Source organism: Miniopterus natalensis, chromosome 11 (assembly GCF_054644295.1).
Source record: "Miniopterus natalensis isolate mMinNat1 chromosome 11, mMinNat1.hap1, whole genome shotgun sequence".
Classification (NCBI taxonomy): Eukaryota; Metazoa; Chordata; class Mammalia; order Chiroptera; family Miniopteridae; genus Miniopterus; species Miniopterus natalensis.
Genome location: NC_142091.1, coordinates 6665776 through 6683605, shown reverse-complemented (window position 1 = coordinate 6683605; position 17830 = coordinate 6665776). Strand labels below are relative to the sequence as shown.

Genomic DNA, 17830 nt, shown 5'->3' with positions numbered 1-17830 from the left:
ATGGACTGCTGCAGCCCTGCAGGCTCATGCAGAAATGGCCTTAAAAGACAGGAGCGAGGGGAACTCCTCCCAAGGGGCTGAGCTTCTGGCATTGTACCTCGTCACCCGCGTTATGTGGAAAGAGAAGTGGCCTGGGTAAGAATAGAGATTCACAGGCAGTGGTAAATGGTTTAATTTATTGGTCAGGGGCCTAGAATGAGTAAGATTAGAAGATTGGGGGCAAGGATATATGGAGAAGAGTCATGTGAATGGACCTGTGGGAGTCATTATAAAGTGTGAAGATCTTTGTGTCGTGTGTTAACACCCAGAGAACATCCATCATGGAAGAGGAGCTACAACACAAGGGGAAGACAATGACTTGGCCAGCTAATGTCAATTAGCTTCTGTCCTCAGTCATCCCAATACCAGGACAATGGGTTACGAATGGAGTAGCTATGGTGGCATTAGTGGGTCCGACAGTATGGGCTTCCACTCACAAGGCCGATCCAGCTACTGAAGCTGCCAAAACAGAGTCCAATGCTGAGCATCCGATTTGGGACCATCCCTGGAGGAAACTAACCAGTCACTTCTTGGCGAAGTTGATTAAATTGGACCCCTTCCAAAAGAGGCTCAATTCATTTGATAGAAATGGATACATATTGTGGGTATGAGTTTGATTTCCTTGCCTGCAATGCCTCATCTAGCCCTACTATCCAAAAGTTCACATATTGTCTAATACACCAGCATTGAATCTTGTATCGCATCACAACAGACCATGAGGCCGATTTTATAACAAAAGTATATATAGCCCGGCTGGGCATGGCTCAGCAGTTGAGTGTCGACCTGGGATCCAGACGATCGGGGTTCGATTCCCGGTCAGGGCACATGCCCGGGTTGCAGCTTGATCAATGACTCTCTCATCATTGATGTTTCTCTCTCTCTCTCCTTTCCTCTCTCTGAAATCAATAAAGATACATTAAAAAAAATAATAAGTATATAGACATATAACCATGGAATCCACTCGCTGGTCCTATCACAGACTACCTCACCTGAAACTGCCCGCTGACCAGGAATGGAAGAGCCAGCCTTTCGAAGGTGCAGATAAGGTATCAACTTAGACATGACACCCTGCAGGTGGGGGCCCTATTTTCCCCCCATTGATCCCCTCCACCCTGCACCTGCCCCACCCCCAGGCCTTCCCCACACTATTGTCTGTGTCCATGGGTTATGCATATGTGCACATAAGTTCTTTGATTAATCTCCCCCCACCCCCGCCTTCCCTCTGAGATCCATCAGTCTGTTCCCTGCTTCTATGTCTCTGTATCTATTTTGTTCCTCAGTCTGTTTTGTTTATTAGATTCCACATATGAGTGAGATCATGTAAAACTGAATCAGGAAGAATCAGAAAACCTGAATACACCAATAACAACTGATAGAGTTGAAGCAGCAATAAAAAAACTCCCAGCAAACAAAAGCCCTGGTCCAGACAGCTTCACAGGGGAGCTTTACCAAGCATTCTACATCTTACTACAGCAGTCCCTTTAACATTTCCTGCAATGCTGGTTTGGTGGTGATAAACTCCTTTACCCTTTTTTTGTCTGGAAGCTCTTTATTTCACCCTCTATTCTGAATGTTAGCCTTGCTGGATAGAGTAGTCTTGGTTTCAGATCCTTGCTTTTCATTACCTTGAGTACTCCATGTGGCATACATCTTAAATCAATGACTATAATATGGCACTGTGTCTCAGAGGTAGAATACGTACATCCAGGAACTAAGGGTTGGAAGTAAAAGTGCCCATGCTTACCATTACTCCCATTAAACCACCTAGGAAATTTGTGTTTCCTGTCCCATTAACTCTAGACTCTAGAGGTCTCTAGTTCCTAGAGGCCATGGTTTCCAGAGGTAGAATGTTTCTCCCCTGGTACACAGCAAGAGTCTTGTTTTTAAAAAAGAAAATTCACCCTCCCAGCAGAACGAATCTCTTATTATGAGGAGGAGTCGGGTTTCTGGGAGCAGAAAGGATACATGCAGAACACAAGGGTTTACAGCCTGAAAGGACCATGCAACAGGGGCTCAGCCTCCTCAAGCTGTCTTCCCTGAGGCTGGAAGTGCGCCAGGACAGACGGAAGGGAAGGAGATGATGACTATTAGATGGGGCCACCAGAAAAGCTGCTGTGATTCGTCCCACTCACTCTCCTTTTCTAAGCTTCTCAGGAAAAGAGATCATCCAGAGTCCAGAAAAGGCTGTCTGCTTAAGGACGGGATGAAGTCATATAGCAAGCGGACCTGAGCAGTGCAAGGGGTGAACTGTGTGTGCCGTGTGGTGCCACCCAGGTCTCCTTTGAGGACTGCTCACTCGCCCAGCTGCTGGGATTGTCCCGGAGGGTCACAGCTGGGCCCCTTCACAAGACTTGTTCCCAGCAAAGCAGCTGCCCCGCCCAAGTTGCCACCTCCTCTCTGGGAACAGCTCATCTCTGATGCCACCGTTGGCTCAGTGAGCCACCTGCGGGCAAATCCCCCCTCAAACCCAGAGAACCCGGAGGGTGGAGGACCCACTTTTAGACGTGAGAAACGAGCCAGAGGAAACGGTGCAAACGTTCAAGGTGATTTCCTCTGGGGAGAGAAGCAGGGCTGAGGCGAGGGGGCTGGGACTGTTGTTGAACACCCTTCGGTGCTCTGTGCTGTTCCTAATAGGTGCTGTGTTACTTCCATAACTGTTCATTTAAAAATTTAGAGAATTGATACGGTCACTTGCCTGCTTTTAAACCCTTCAATGACTTCCCATGGCCCTTAGATTAACCCTTAAGAAGTCGTAGCCGCCTCGCGCACGCCCCCATGGCCCCGCTGGGTTTCCTGCCCCCTCCTGCCTGCCTCTCACTGGCTACCTGCCTCCCGGGCTTCGGCTTCCTGCCCCGGCCTCTCCTCCGGCCCAGGCTCCAAACAGGCGGCTGCCTCCGGCTGGAGCAGCCCCTCGCCCCCCGCTTGCTCCCCCGCACCTCTTCCAGCGCCCAGGTCCCGGAGGCTGCTCGGCGGGAAGCGCGGGCGGGCGGCCCCGCAGCCCCCTCCTCGGCCCCGCACGCCAGGCGCGCGGGAGGGCGCCCGCCTTCCCCGCCCAGGGCCCGGGCCGGCGGCAGCGGGCGGCGCTCAGCGCTCCGACGGGAGGGTTGTCAAAGGCGAATCCTGAGGTTCCAGCTCTGCCACAGGTTGGACACCTAGTGCGAGCCTCCGCTGGCTCACGCGTAAGATGGGATGAAACACCCACCTCGCGGGGTAGTTTTGGGAACTAAGTGAGCTGCGCACCTGGCAAAGCCGTAGCGTGGGCCTGGCCTAGCGGAGCGCTTGGTTCCTGCTCGCATCGGGAACCGCGGCGCCGGCCTACACGCCTTTCCAGCGCTGAACGCTGCGCTTTCAAAATATTTTTATAAATATTATAGGCCAAAAAAATGGCATCTCATGGTTTTAAACCAACACGGTTTTGGTTTTTTGTTGTTGTCGGGTTTTCTTTTGGGGGGTGTTAATGCTCACGGGGCGTAGAAAGAAACATCGATGTTGGGAGGAACCCCAACTGGGCGGGGGGTCGAACCTGCAACCCAGGCGCGCGCCTTTGCCCGCAGTCGAACCCGTGACCTTGGGGCGCGGGCCCGGGGAAGCCCAGCACAGGCCCGCGGCTCGCGCGGGCGGGACGGCCCCCCGCTGCTCCCGGCGCCCGGGGAGCTCCCCTCCCCCTCCGCGGGCGGGGCTGTCCGAGGACCGACCGTGCGGAGGGGCGCCGTGCGAGGCCCCGCGGCCGCCCGCGTGTGCCCCCCGCTCTGCCAGGCCCCCGCTCGCGCCCCCGCGCAGGTGGCCGCCCCGCCGCACGACCCCAGCGGCGCGGCGCCCGCACGCTTCCTGCGCCCAGAGGCGCCTCCGCCGCAGGTGCCCGCCTCCGACGACGGGCGCCTCCCTCCCACGAGGCCCCTCACCCCGCCTTGGGAGCAGGGGCCCAGGGCCCTCCCCTTCCGCGGGGCTCTGAGAAGGCCTTTGGTTTCCTTCCAGCAGCGTAAGCCCGCTGGCCCTCGCCGCCCCGGGGAAAGGCGGCGCCGGCGGAGGAAGATGCCGTCGGGGGCGCTCTGGACCGTGCTGGGGCTCTGCCTCCTGCCAGGTGAGCGGGGCGGCGGCGGGGCGGCGGGAGGCGGCACGGTTTGTGCCCCGGGGCCGCGGCGTCGGGGCGGCTGCGCTGGGAGCGGGGCGCGGGGGACGCTGGCGGGGGTGGGGGCCGCCGGGGGGGTTGGGGAGGGGCGCGGGAGCCACGGGCGGGCTGGGGGGGCGCGGGGCTGACGGCGGGGGTGGGGGCCGCGGATGCTGCGGGCGGGGTGGTCGTGCGCGGGAGGTGGCTCAGCCTTGGGGGCGCGCTGTCCCGGAGCCCCGGCCCTCGGGACCGAATTGGAAAGGGACGCGAAGAGCCCGCGCTGCTCCCCGTCGTGCGGGGCCGGCGGCTGCACCCCAGCTCTGTGCAGGGGAACCAGGCTTTGCGGGTGAAACAAACAAACGCGTCGTGATTTTCAGCTCCTCAGTTATTCTAGAGCTTTCGATTATTGTCGCCCTCTCCGAAGCAGGTGGGCTGAGTGTTAAAGAACGAAGCGCATCTCCAGTGTCTCATGGAAGTTAAACAAAACGTTTTTAAAGGTTGCCGTTTATTGAGTTCTAGACGGTGTGTAAAAAAAATTGACACGTTAACGAATTTAATCCTTACCTCCAGCTTGGAAGATAAACACACACACACACACACACACACCGTTTTATAGATAAAGAAACTAGTGCCCAAAGAAGTTAAGGAACTGGTTCAAAACCACCCAGTGGGGTAGAGCGGCCCCGGGGACCGGGGCGCCCGTCCGCAGGCCCGCGCCCCGAGTGACGGCGGGTCCCGGCCCAAAGGCCGCCCCGGCGGCCGCCGTCGGACACCTGCAGGCGCCCCCGCGGCCCACGGCCTGCACCTGGCGCCGCACCTGCGCTTCCCGAGCTCCAACGGCGCAGATCGCCCGGGACCCCGTTAACTGCAGGCTCTGCTGCGGGAGGCGGGTCGGGGCTGCGATTCTGCGTTTCTGATAAGCGCTCGGGCGTGTGAGTCGCACCTGGTCCAAGGAACACATTGCGAGTGTCAGGGGCAGGCTGTGACCCCTGCAGGAAGCAGGCAGGCATTTTTCTTAGCGGCCTGTAGCATAAACTAGGCTTGGGAGAGAGAGAAGGAGGGAGGGAGGAGGGGAGAGATAAAGTGAGAAAGGGAGAGAAACTCAGTGTGAAAGCCTCAGGCCCTCCTGAAGGTTTGGCACCAGGAGAATGACAAGGGGCCCGTCTGCTGAGTGGCGAGGGGACCTGAGAACCCAGTGGAGAAGTGAGCAGGCTTTTCTGTGGCAGGCTGCAGTTGATGAGTAATCTGAGTTTCACATATTTTCATCTCTCAAGTGCAAAACAAATGGAAAAACTGAAACATCAGACAAGCAGAAGCCAGAGATGGAACAAGAATGTTAATGCCTGTACCTAACCAAGAGCTGTTTTCTTCTGCAGTCAGACAGTTTTCAAAATGAAGGCGGGGCTGCGAAGTTCTCTTGCTGTTTCTCGGTGGCCCAGGCAGCAGCCCCGGCCTTTTCTGACTTTTGTTTGTCAGACATTGTTTCATGTTCAGTACTAGATGCCTTCTTCTCTCTCATCCCAGACTGACCAGGCGTTTGGGGTACGGGAAGACCTTTAGATGTTCACTTTTTCTGCTTGGAATTTCAGGCACTCCACACTCACTAACTGTTTTTCTTATTACTTATTTTCTAGTTGGTGCGTGGGGGCAAGAAGGTAAGACACACTTCCTCTCCTCGTGGTGAAATCCGCCCAGCATTCTCTATCTTTCGGAGGGAGCTTTCTCTGGACCGCCCACAGAGCTTCCCCAGAGAACATAAAGGGGGTTCTGCCATCCTGTACTTCGCTGTTTCTTCATAAGTCTGGAGATAGTTCTGGCCGTAGCCAAGAAGAGAGAAACTGCAGAGACCATAGGAAGTAGTGAGTCTTAACCATTCACAAGGAAAAAATTGAGACTATCCAGTTACATTGACAGTGCCAAGCATTTGCATTTGCTTGCATTCCTGTTGGGGTGAGATTCCATGCGGGGCACGGACCCTGAACGTGTGTTCCTGTGCTGCTCATGAGTGCGCCCTGCCACACCGACTTTCTCAGTCATAGCAGCAGAGTCAAAAAGGTGTCCCAATATTGGAAGCCTTTCTATTTCATCAGCTCCTCCAAACTGAGTGAAACAATTTTGTGGGGTTTTTTATGATTATTATTTTTTAACAATTTTGTGTTTAAAGGCAGTCACAGTGCCAATCTACACCCCAATTGTACTGCCTAATTTATAAGTGTCCTTGGGATCCTTTTTTTTTTGCCATGCAACATGCTTTAAAGTTACATTATTGACAAATGCGATATGACAAAATCGCTAATATGTTTCAGGATAGCTCATCTCTTATGCAAGCTATTGCCATTTAGAGTTGATTTTTGTTTAACATATGATTTATGTTCAATATAGATCTGATTCAGTGCTCATTTCAGCATCACATGTACTAAATGTTTTTCCCAGCTCTATTGAGATATAATTGACATATAATATGGTATAAGTTTAAGGTATACAATGTAATGATTTGGTGTATATGTATATTGTGAAATGATTACTCAGAATTCATTTTTGTAAATAACCATCAGTTGTTTAATATAAGACGTCCTGCCCAAAACAGTTTTCATATACAGCCATGGGGGATTTGAAGATCCACTGTTATTTAAAGGTTGAGGAAACAGTCCTAACCCATAGAAGCAGGATCTAATCTTAGTAGCTGATAGAAGGATTGCTAATGGTTTCTTATTATTTCCTTTTCAGAGAATAAAGATCCTGGTAAGATTTTTGCTCTTTACAACCTCTTTTCAAATGTGGAACCAAATGGTCATAGAGGACAATCGCCACACTGAACACTGAGAAACAGAACTATTAGAGGAAAAGTACAATCGTCTTTCAGTAGACTTGTTTGTTTGTTGCTGTCCTGTTTACTTGTAGCTAAGCAGGATATGTATCCCTGAGCATACATCCTGGGAAGAAGATGCATGTGGGTGAGGGTGAGAGCCACCGCAAGTTTTTGTATAAATCATGAGTTCATTGAAGGCAGAGACGGTGTCTTATTTACTTGGCCCAGTGCATGGCACAGAATAGGTGCTCAATGAATATTTCTTTAATGAATAAGTGATTAAACACATAAATGAATCATTCATTCCCTCCCTTCAAGAAGCCAATGGTCTTGTGTGAGAAAAATAATTGGTAGGATAGTGTATCGCATGCTATGATATGGGCAGATATAGAGTAAAATAAAGTATAAAAAGAGGAGTAGGCAACTCTACAGAGAGTAGTTGGGGAAAGCTCCCCAATGGAGGTTATCCTTGAGCCGAGTTTTTAAAACTGAGCTTGTATTTTAGGGCAAATGAGTATTTTAGGCAGAGGAGTTGGGCTCTGCGGAACGAGGCTGAGTCTGACTCTGAAGCTAGATGGCCACACCTGAGCCCTGGCTGGACTTCTCACTTGCTGAGTTTCTTTGAATAATTTCCTTACCTTCTCTGTTCCACAGCATCGTCATGTGTAAAATGGAAACAATAATGATACGGAGTTTGCGGGATTGTTATGAGGATTGAATGAGCAGTTCACATAGAATAGTGCCTGACACACGGAAGGCAGGGGGTGAATGTTAGCTGCTGTTATATGGGAAATACGGGATTGGATAACAAGCATTAAAGTTTATTGAGCATGTATGTTCTAGGTATTACCCTAAATATTTTACGTGAGTTTCCTCCTCTAATGCCCCTATTCTACAGGAAACCAAGGTTAGGAAAGAAGCCACCCAGTCACAGAGACAGGTGTAAATGCGGCTCAGCGGTGCTGGGCTGATATCCTTAGCACCGTCTCCAGGAGCGCATGAGAGCTCTGTGAGCACGAAGCATAACCATCTGGGCCTTCGTGTGAGCGTGTTTAAGTCTAAGCTCTGCTTCTAAATTTGTGCCGATAAAAGTTGCGAACATTTTTCTTTTCATTTTCTTTTCCATCAAACACAGTAAGCAGAGTGAAATGTCTATTTACTTTAAAATTTTTATTTATGATTTTTAGTTTATTTAGCATTTCTAAAAAATGTTAGTACTGGAAAATTTTTTCTGAGTCTAATAATATCAACTACCTATTGTCATTATACTCAACTCCCTATTATTAGCAAATGGATAAGCCTGGAAATGACTTGTTTGTATTCCATGTAATCTCAGCCAGAGAGCTGCCTCACAACTGGGTCAGTACTCAGTTCTGTTCTCCATTGTCACAGAGCCTTAAGAAGGAAAGGAAGGAAGGAACTAGCATTTTTCTTAAGTATCTGCTATGCTCCATCCATTTTCACCTTCATAATCTAATTCTCACAAATACCTTGTGAGGTAGATGTTTTATATCTCCATTTTCCAGATAAGAAACTGAGGCTTAGAGAAGTTAAAATGACTTGCCCTTGGTCACAGCCTAAGGCAGATCTGGAATTCGAACACAGGACTCCTGACTCAATCCAGTGATCTGTGCCCAGGAGCATCCTGTAGCAAAACGCCCTCAACAGAGAGAGGGCTGCCTTTCTGCACCATCACCTGCTCTCCTCTCTTTCAGCTGCCACATCCAGGGTAAAACAAAGCCTAGGACTGCGCAGTGTCCCGGCCCCAGGTCTTCCAGGAAATGAGGATGCACCCAGCCCCACATCCCTGGGGCAAAACTGCCCACTGTGGGCAATGTGGCTGGATCCCCGACTCTATGATGGATTTCAGTCGTCCGCACCAGCAGTCCCAGCCTCTAACAGAAATAATTGAGAGTTGATTATACTCAGGGATATTTAAAATAAAGCCACTTTTTAGTAGAAGAATCATTCCCTTAAAATGTGTACAGTGCTTCACATAATTTAAGGGCAATCACAGAAAAGTGGTATGGAAAAAGAAGAAAGATGTTGGATCTCTATTAGGAGGGATTCTGTTAGTTATAAAAAAGAACTTCTGACTAATGAAAAGTAGGTAAGCCCCAAGAATCAGTGATTCAAAAATGTGAAGGGCTTTATCTCTGAGAAGACCTTTTCATATCAATCTGGAATATGCTTCTTGCTAATGCAAGACAGTAAGCTTGAAGACTTCTAGAACTTTCCATCTTTAGGATTTGAAGACTTTCTAAGCTTCAGTGGATCTAGATCAAGAAGCACAGGCTAGTGTATTCTGAGTGTGTCATCTCTGAGCTGTACCTGTAAGCTTACCTCAGGGCTAGCTATATAGCTCACCTTTAAGGCTTGGGGCTCCCTAAAGGATGGGCCCTCTTTGAGAATCCCTGGGGAGAGTGTCCAGTCTCACGTGAAAAATTTTACCTACAATTTAAACTTAAACCAAGGTTTTTTTCTTACCACTCTTTCCTCTTTTCATTTTCAGATGAATTTCCACAAACTGTAAAGAGTAAGTTGACCTTTCATTGAGGTATGCCCTGTCTGGGGATGCAGGTCAGTGTGTCCAGAAGAAAAGGAATTGATTGAGGGAGATACTCCCGAGAACTGAGGCCCTCCCAACATTCTACTTCCAACTCCTGTTTTAGAAACATTGCAAATAGGGACTTTTTTAGGTCTTTCTTCACTTCCATTCTCCCCTCCCCAAGTCCCCACACCCATGCCTAAACGCTAAAGTCACTTTCAAAAGATTGTCTAGTCCCCCTTTTGTGTAACCCCTCTGTCACACCCTCCAGCCAGCAGAGTTCCCTTTTGACAAGAAATCTAAGACCTAATGACAGGTGGCTTTCTACATCTGGTTGGTTCTTTTGTTACTAATTTGCATTTCCTGAAATCTTACCGATTTCTTCTTCCAATTTCCCTTCCCTTCTCTCCATTCCCTAGCATTTCAAGTCTCCATCTCTGGAATCAGGGTGGAGCTGACATGCCCTGAGGATCCTGAGTCTGAACCAATAAGCTGGGAAAAAAATGGTGTGAAATTACAGGATCAACAGGAACACCACCTATTGATCGACCCTTTTTCCGAAGTGAAAGACAATGGTCATTACTCCTGCTACAGAAGCAACTCTAAACTCCATCACTATGATCTCTACTTAAAAGCAAGAGGTAATGCAGGTCTCCAGCGCATGCACTACAAGGCTCTTTAGGAAGGACCATCTCAAAAGGGTTTCTCAGTTATTTCCCCTAACCCAACTCACAGTCCCCTGGCATCTCTATGCCTCTCCTACTCTCAGTACTGGGACTGTCTGGGGCCACACAGAATCAATGTTTTCTGAAATATCGATTAAACACCGATGTGGGACTGTCTAGGTAAGCTCAGTCAGCACTTGAGCTAAAACAACAACTTCTCAGGCGACAGGATTGGGTCATTTGCAGTAGAGTACTTCCAGAATTATGGACACCAAGATGAATTCATCTGATGCTTTATCCAGAGATGAGCTCTTCAAAGGGATTTGCAAAAGAGACTCAAAGACTCTATAACAGAATGTCATAAGCTAAAGCATAGTGTTAAATCCTAATGGTAGCTAGCAGTTATTGAGTGCTGATTAAGTTTCAAGCACTACACCAAAGACTTGCCTAGGATTTTTTTTTTCTTTTTTCATGTAATCCTCTCAACAATCAATTGATTTAAGTGCTATTTTGTTCCCATTTTATAGATGAGGGAACAGAAGCTTTGGGAGTTGAAAACACATTTCACAATTCTCACAGCTAGTGAGCTGGGACTTGAACCCCGACTGTCTGATGCCAGAGTTTCTGCCCATAACAGCCACACTTTGCTTGTTGTTATAAACATAATGAAAGGGAGGGCTCTACTCCGGTTCTGGGCAGCATGTGAGGATTGGAGGGAGAATCGCCTTCATGTGTTCCTCCCGCATCTCCAGTGTCCTTGTGTGTCCTTGTTCAGTGATTTCCCCTCTTCTCCTCACACCCCGCCCCCACAGTGTGTGAGAGCTGCATGGAGGTGGATCTGATGGCAGTGGCTGCGATCATCATAGTCGACATCTGCGTCACTCTGGGCCTGCTACTGCTGGTGTATTACTGGAGCAAGAATAGAAAAGCCAAGGCCAAGCCTGTGACCAGAGGAGCAGGTGCTGGCGGCAGGCCCGGTGGTAAGAACATGGAGTTGGGTGGGAGGCGATTCCCACCAGAGGGGATGCCCAGCCTGGCAGGATAGGTGGCAAGTCCACAGCCGGGTCAAGACAGCTTCTATAGAACATTCTCTGTGTTGCCAAGACCTCTACAAAGGGTTTCACATCTCAGATCACTTCTCTTTCCTGCCTTAGAAAAGCGCAGGAAAGTTCCCGAGCGGGATGGGCTTCCTCGAGGCCTGTCAGTGCTCTGGAGTAACCAGATTCCACCCCAGCCTGTGGGGAGACACTTTGGGACACTGGTTTCCACCTTTTCCTTTCCCTCCAGGAGAAAGGAAACCCTGAGAGGACCTTGAGCTGAGGAAAGTGACAAAATGATAAGAATGGGGAGGGGGGCATTAGTGATGGGATAAAAGAAAGAAAAAAGAGGCGGTAGACATGGAAAGGGGAGGGTGAAGGAGGAACGAACGGCCCCCCTCCTGGCTCTGCTCTCCCTGCGGTAGCCTGGCGCGAAAACAAATCCCCTCCCCTCCCCCTCGCAGGACAAAGCAAGGAGAGGCCACCGCCTGTTCCCAATCCAGACTATGAGGTAAGGAGGGATGGAAGGGGGGCAGGGTCCTTCTGCGGGACAGGGGACAGGCGGGACTGTGCAGCTGCTGCCAGACACCTTAAAGCCCCTCACTCAGGCTCCAGACAATGCCCCGCATGCCCACCTCTGCCACCTGCACCGCAGGGCACGGCTGTGTCAAAGGCTGCCGGCTCCACCGCCACGGAGCAGCTGGGACTCAGCGTGGGGAAAACACACGTGTAATTCTAACATGATAAACTCAGGATTGATGTCCCACCAGCACGCACCAGTCCAGTCATCCAGTTGCTGAATTATTAAAATACTTCCCTGATAAATAGCTGAAGCTTCCCCTACCCCCAACACAGACGCCAGGCAGCCCAGCCCCCGCCCACTGAACTGCCCCTTGATTTCACAGCTGGAGTTCGTGTCTGGCCTAGCAGAAGTGATTGGTTACTGTGTGTACACTACCAATTGTCAAATCTTTTTACTATCACACTTGAACGAACTCAACAAATATCTATTCTGCACCCGCCAGGCATATGGCATTCACTTTCCCATGAGCGGCTTTATTTAATTCTGACAAAAGCCCTGAGAAGTGGGTCTTTAGATTCCCATTTTTGAGATGGGAAAGCTGAGACCCACAGAAGGAGGCAACCAGAGCAAGTCTATTACCTGTCAATGCCACGTTAGAGTGCCAGCCTGCGTCCTGGCTCCTGGGGGAAGGTTCTTTCGGTCACACTGAAGCTGGGTCTTCGGAGGCCCGTTTTTCTCAGGAACTACTCCTCCCATCCTGCTGACCACCCTCTCTTCACCCCCAGCCCATCAGGAAAGGCCAGCGGGACCTGTATTCTGGACTGAATCAGCGGGGCGTCTGACGGCTCCTGAGGACACCGCCTGCCGCGGGCCAGGCCTGGCTCCCGCCGCAGGCGCCCGCTGCACCGCCCGGGAGAGCTGCTGCTCTGCCCCCGCGGACCTCACGCCGCAGCCCCGGCCCCCTCCCGCTCCTCCTGCTGGAACCCAGCCCTAGGGCTCTGCTGCCTCGCTGTTCTTTGAGTTATCACACCGGCCTGCACTCTTGTCGGGATATTTATTTCTGCTGCTCACCAGACTCCCAGTTCCCTTCCTCCCTGGTGGCTGTTGCTTCTCCCCTGGGTCCTTTTCGCGTGTGAGTTGCCCGCACCCCTGACCGGTCCATCTGCCTTTCTATTCTCCCAGCTCTCCCTCGGAGACCCTCTGTGAGGACCACTGGTTCGTGCTGGCAGAGGTCCCGGCCCAGCACAGGCCCTGGCCCAGAGCCACCCCGTTTCCTCTCCCGGCCTCCAGTAGCCTGGGTGGCCAATTCCATCTCCATGAATGTGCTAAGCTCCTGTCAGCTGGGAGAGAAAAGAAATAAAGCGTACTTGGCTAAGAGAATTGCTGTCCCCCTTTCCTGGGAGGCACTTAGAGGCTGCCTTGTGTCCTGAAACAACTCGGGAGCTTCCCACCTTTGACTGAATTCCCAGCTGTGGTCCTATACCACCTGTTTTCACATCGGGTGACGCATTATCAGAAGAGGGCATTAAGGATTGAGAGAGAGAGAGATCAGACTAGAGATAGAGATGATAGAGAGAGAGAGAGCTTAGTCATTTGACTAACTTCTCTTGGACAAAAACATCAAGGGTGGCAGAGAGTGACTGATGGGTCCCTGACAGAGTAGTCAGTTGGGAAAATGGGTGAGACAGAAGCTGAGGCCTTAAAAGGCAGATGAAGGCAGCAGAGGAGGGTGGAGGTGCAGGGGCTGGGGGCTGGGACACAGATTTCCACAAGCTGCACCACCACTTACTGGCTGGGTGGCCTTGGGCACATCCCTTCAGTGCTTAGTGCCTCTCTCTCCTCACCTGAGAATCAAATGCTGGAAAGTTAAATCAGTTAACCCAGGTAAAGCGGTTACCAGGGCCTGCGGCCTAGTACGACCTTAAAAAAAGGTAACACTATAATGCTGTGTGTGGTGAGAGACTCTGTCTGTCTCGATCATGACTGCATCCCTAGTGCCCAGACGGCCTGGCACTTGGTGGGATTCAGTGTTGAGAGAATGTGACGAGAGCACTATAGGCGGTTCGATGCCCGTGAACAATGTCAGGCATTGTGGGGATGGCGGTTTCGGATGCTGTGCACTGCTGTGATGGTCTCCTCTGAGGACTCGGTCCGTCCCAGCCGTGGGTCTCACAGCAGGTGAAGAAGCCTAGGGACACCTGTTTCACCATCACGTTGTGATGGAAAAAGTCGTTAACACAATCAGTTTGATGCCAAAACCTTATTTTTAATTATATATATGTTTATAAAAACTGGTCTTTATAAGATTAATTTTATTGTAAATGAACAGATAAATTTCTATTAGAATTTTGGTAAAAGTTTTCCTAAATGAAGAATCTCCATCACATGAAAGGAGAGGAAGAGCTGCAGAGCCAGGGCAGGGGCGGGGAAGGCGGTGCTGTCTGCAGGCTCCGCTCCCCCCGGGGGGAGGAGCCGCCCGTGGCCGCACCAGCTGCGGTTCAGAGGCCAGGATGTGGGCTGCGCAGCCTGAGCGGAGCGCGGTGCCGAGGCCCGCGGGGGAGGCGCCCCCCTCGGCTCCCAGGGCCTGCGGTCAGCTTGCAGGGAGGGGAGGCCGAGCGCTGAGGATCCGTCTCAGTGCAGCTCCAGCCAGGCGGCTCTCCTCTCTCTCTGCACTCAGAAACCTCCCTGCTGGCCACAGGGCTATTTATGTGTGACCAGGACTGAAAAAGCCATTTGCGGTTAGCAGCCTTTCACATACCCGACACACTGGGCCTTGGGCTGGCCATGGTCCCTGTCGAAACGCTGCTTCTATCCCTCTAAACTCTCAGCACACGCTCACGGGGGCTCGGCGATGCTGACCTTCACCAGCTGTTGACCGGCAGGGGCCGGGTGGCAGCTCTGCCCCGGGGGATTTGATGATGCCCAGTCAAGGGGAGATGTGGCTCAGCATGATAAAATCGATAACGATTCACTTTTAGTGCACATTTGCTGTGCTCTAGAAATTGTTCTTAGCACTTTACGTGTGTTATCTCATTTAATCCTTATGACAATCCAGCAGGGAACAGGTTGCTGTCCTTGCTGTACAGATGAAGATGTGGGGGCTCAGAGGGACACTCTGAAGTTGTACAGTTAGTGAGGATCAGAGCCAGAATGGAAGCCGGGCTGCCCAGCCCGAGGGCCCTGACCTGTACCAGGGCCGGCCGCGGTCATGGAGAGGCTCCCCAGACCCGGCCGAGAGCCGTGTGTAACCGCCTGGGGACTCCTCCCGTGAGTGCTTGCTAGTCACGGGCACACCGGCGCTGTGCTGAGCGCTCCGGGCAGGCAAACAGTTCCAGTCTTCAAGGAACTTGCAGTCATATAATGTTGCCCACGCCTGTGGGAAGTTAGAAACAAGAGAAGAACAAATGTGATTAAGCACTGGTGAGGACCACAGACGGCGTGGCTCGTGCTGCGAGGGGGAACTGAGAGCTGAGGTGATCGGAAAGCAACATGGATGCGGAGAGACGTGATCTGGGCCTTAAAGGGAAGGAAGGATAGGGTTTGAAGACAAAGAAGGGGGCATTCTACTCACTAAGATGAAATAGATAACCCAAATTGCCCTTTAGCTATTAAATAAATTAAATTATAGTTAAAAAGCTTTCCACAAAGAAAACTCCAGACCAAGATGCTTCATTGGTGAAATCTACTAAGAATTTAAGAAAGAAATAATACCAATTCTACACATACTCTTCCAGAAAATTGAAGAGAGAATACTTCCAACTCATTCTATGGAGACCAAACTTATCTTGTGTAATGGTAAATTTTAAGTGTCAAGCTGAGCCACGATACCCAGATATTTTGTCAAACACATCTGAATATTATTGTGAAAGTGTTTTTTAGTTGAGATTAACATTTAAATCATTAGACTTTGATTAAAGCAGATTACTCGCCATAATGTGGGTGAGCCTCATCCAATCAGTTGAAAGCCCTAAGGAAAAACAGACCAAGGTCCTCTGAGGAAAAGCGAACTCCTCTGTCTCCAGACTGCCTTTGGGCCCAGCTGCAGCACCAGCTCTTCCCTGGGTCTCCAGCCTGTAGTACCACCTGCAGATTTTGGACTTGCCAGCCTTCACAATTGCATGAGCTAACTCTTTAAAATAAATCTCTCTCTTTCTTCTCTCTCCATATGTGTGTGTGTGTGTGTGTGTGTGTATATACACATATATGTGTGTGTGTGTGCGTGTGTGTGTGTGTGTGTGTGTCTTACTAGTTCTCTTTCTGTGGAGATCCCTGACTAATATACTCTTATACCAAAACCAGACAAAAACATTACAAGAAAAGAAAACTGCAAACCAATATTCCTTATGAATAAATGAAAATTTGCTTCACAAAATTTTAGCAAATTTAATCTAATAATATATGAAAAGAAATATCACTATGACCAAGTACAGTTTATCTCAGGAATGCAGGGTTGGTTTAACAGACCATGCCACCAATGTAATTACCATGTAATAAATTATGATGTCATTTCTATGGTTTTACTACAAAAGTAAAGCCATATAAATATCTCAGTGGATGCAGAAGCAGCACTTGACAATACAACTGTTTTGTGCTAAAAATTCTCAACAAATTAGAAAGAATAGGGAATGTCCTCAACTTGTTAAAGGGCATCGAAGAAAAGCCTACAGCCAACATCATATTTAATGATGAAAGACAATGCTTTCCCTCTAAGAGCACAAACAAGCCACTTCTATTCAACATTGTACTGGTTATAGCTAGTGCAATAAGCCAAGAGACTGAAGTAAAACACATCCACACTGGAAATGGAAAAGTTAAACTCTTTATTCACAAACAACATGATCATCTACGGAGAATATCTAGTGGGATCTACAAAAACAAAAAGCTACTAGAATTAGTAATTTAGTTTAAAAAGTATTCTGGGTACAAGATCAATATACAAAAAGTAACTGTGTTTCTATAAGCAACAATAAACAATTAGAAATTGAAATTTTTAAAATACCATATACAATAACATAAAAAAGTATATAATATGACAAAAGATATGTTCATGGATTGGAGGACCCAATATCATTAAGATGTCAATTCTCCCAAAGTTGATCTATAAATTCAATGCAATCATAATCAAAATCCCAGCAGACGCTTTGTAGAAAAAATTTGAGAAGCCAATTCTTACGGGAGTGCAAAGGAACTAGAATAGCCAAACTACTTTCTTTAAAAGTTATATCCCAGGCCTTCCCCTTCTGGGATCTCAAGCAAAGGAGCAAAGGGAAACTGCTCAGGGTGTTGGAGGTGCCCGTTATCCTGGTTGTGGAAACGTTTCACAAGTGTGTACAGATGCCAGACTTGCCAAATTTCACACTTTAAATATGTGTGGTTACTCCTGTCAGTTCACCTCAGTAAACCTGCTTTTTCAAGGCACACACACAAAGAGCCAAAAGGCACCCAAGGTTCCAGAAGTGCTCAGGTGGAGGGCACAGTTTCTCAATCTTGGTTTCCCACTAAAATCACCTTAAATCCTAATGCCCCAGACCAGTCGAATTAGAATCTCCGGGGATGGAATCACCCAGACACCAGTACTTTTAAAGCTCCCGAGGAAATGCCAGAGTGCAGCCAATGTTGAGAACTGGTGAGAGAGATACGGGAGTCAACAGCACGTGAGGAATAAAGCAAGAGGAAGCGTGCAGGACACAGCGCTGGTGCAAGGCGAGCCATGGGAGGGTTGCCCAAGGTGAGAGTAGGACATGGGGCTAAGAGGACGACCGTAGTAGAAATCCAAAGGGCAGGGATGACTCATAACCATGAGTGCAGGATGTGTTGTAAATTAGAAGGTCGTTCTGTCCACCAAAATTAGGGTGTGCGTATATCTTGAAAAGATAGTGGGCAGAATCATCCAGATCCCTGGCTATGTGATTGTTAATTCTTTTCTTTTGGGGGGAGCCCTGGTCTAGAAAATGCCCACTCTCATTAAACTGCCCTGAAGTTCATTAAATTACTCTTACTCAGAGAACAAAAGGAGGAGTTCCCGCCTGTGATAGACAGGAAGAGGCACAAAGGACACAAGAGGGCAAGGGGCCTCAGTTCCTCCTCTAAACCAGAGACTC

General features: G+C 49.5%; 1 protein-coding gene across 1 annotated transcript; it reads left to right on the top strand.

The window, feature by feature from the left end:
* Positions 1-4071: 4071 nt before the first annotated feature.
* CD3E (CD3 epsilon subunit of T-cell receptor complex) lies at positions 4072-12571 on the top strand. Its single transcript, XM_087822173.1, has 7 exons — positions 4072-4120; positions 5782-5802; positions 6875-6889; positions 9924-10145; positions 10982-11149; positions 11671-11717; positions 12515-12571. Exons 1-7 carry the CDS (start codon positions 4072-4074, stop codon positions 12569-12571), a joined length of 579 nt encoding a protein of 192 aa, XP_087678299.1.
* Positions 12572-17830: the final 5259 nt, after the last annotated feature.

Coding starts and splice junctions, on each gene's coding strand:
- CD3E (XM_087822173.1), top strand. CDS start 4,072: ATGCCGTCGGGGGCGCTCTGGACCGTGCTGGGGCTCTGCCTCCTGCCA. Junction 11,150..11,670: donor TGCTGGCGGCAGGCCCGGTG/GTAAGAACATGG, acceptor TCCCCCTCGCAG/GACAAAGCAAGGAGAGGCCA. Junction 11,718..12,514: donor TTCCCAATCCAGACTATGAG/GTAAGGAGGGAT, acceptor CTTCACCCCCAG/CCCATCAGGAAAGGCCAGCG.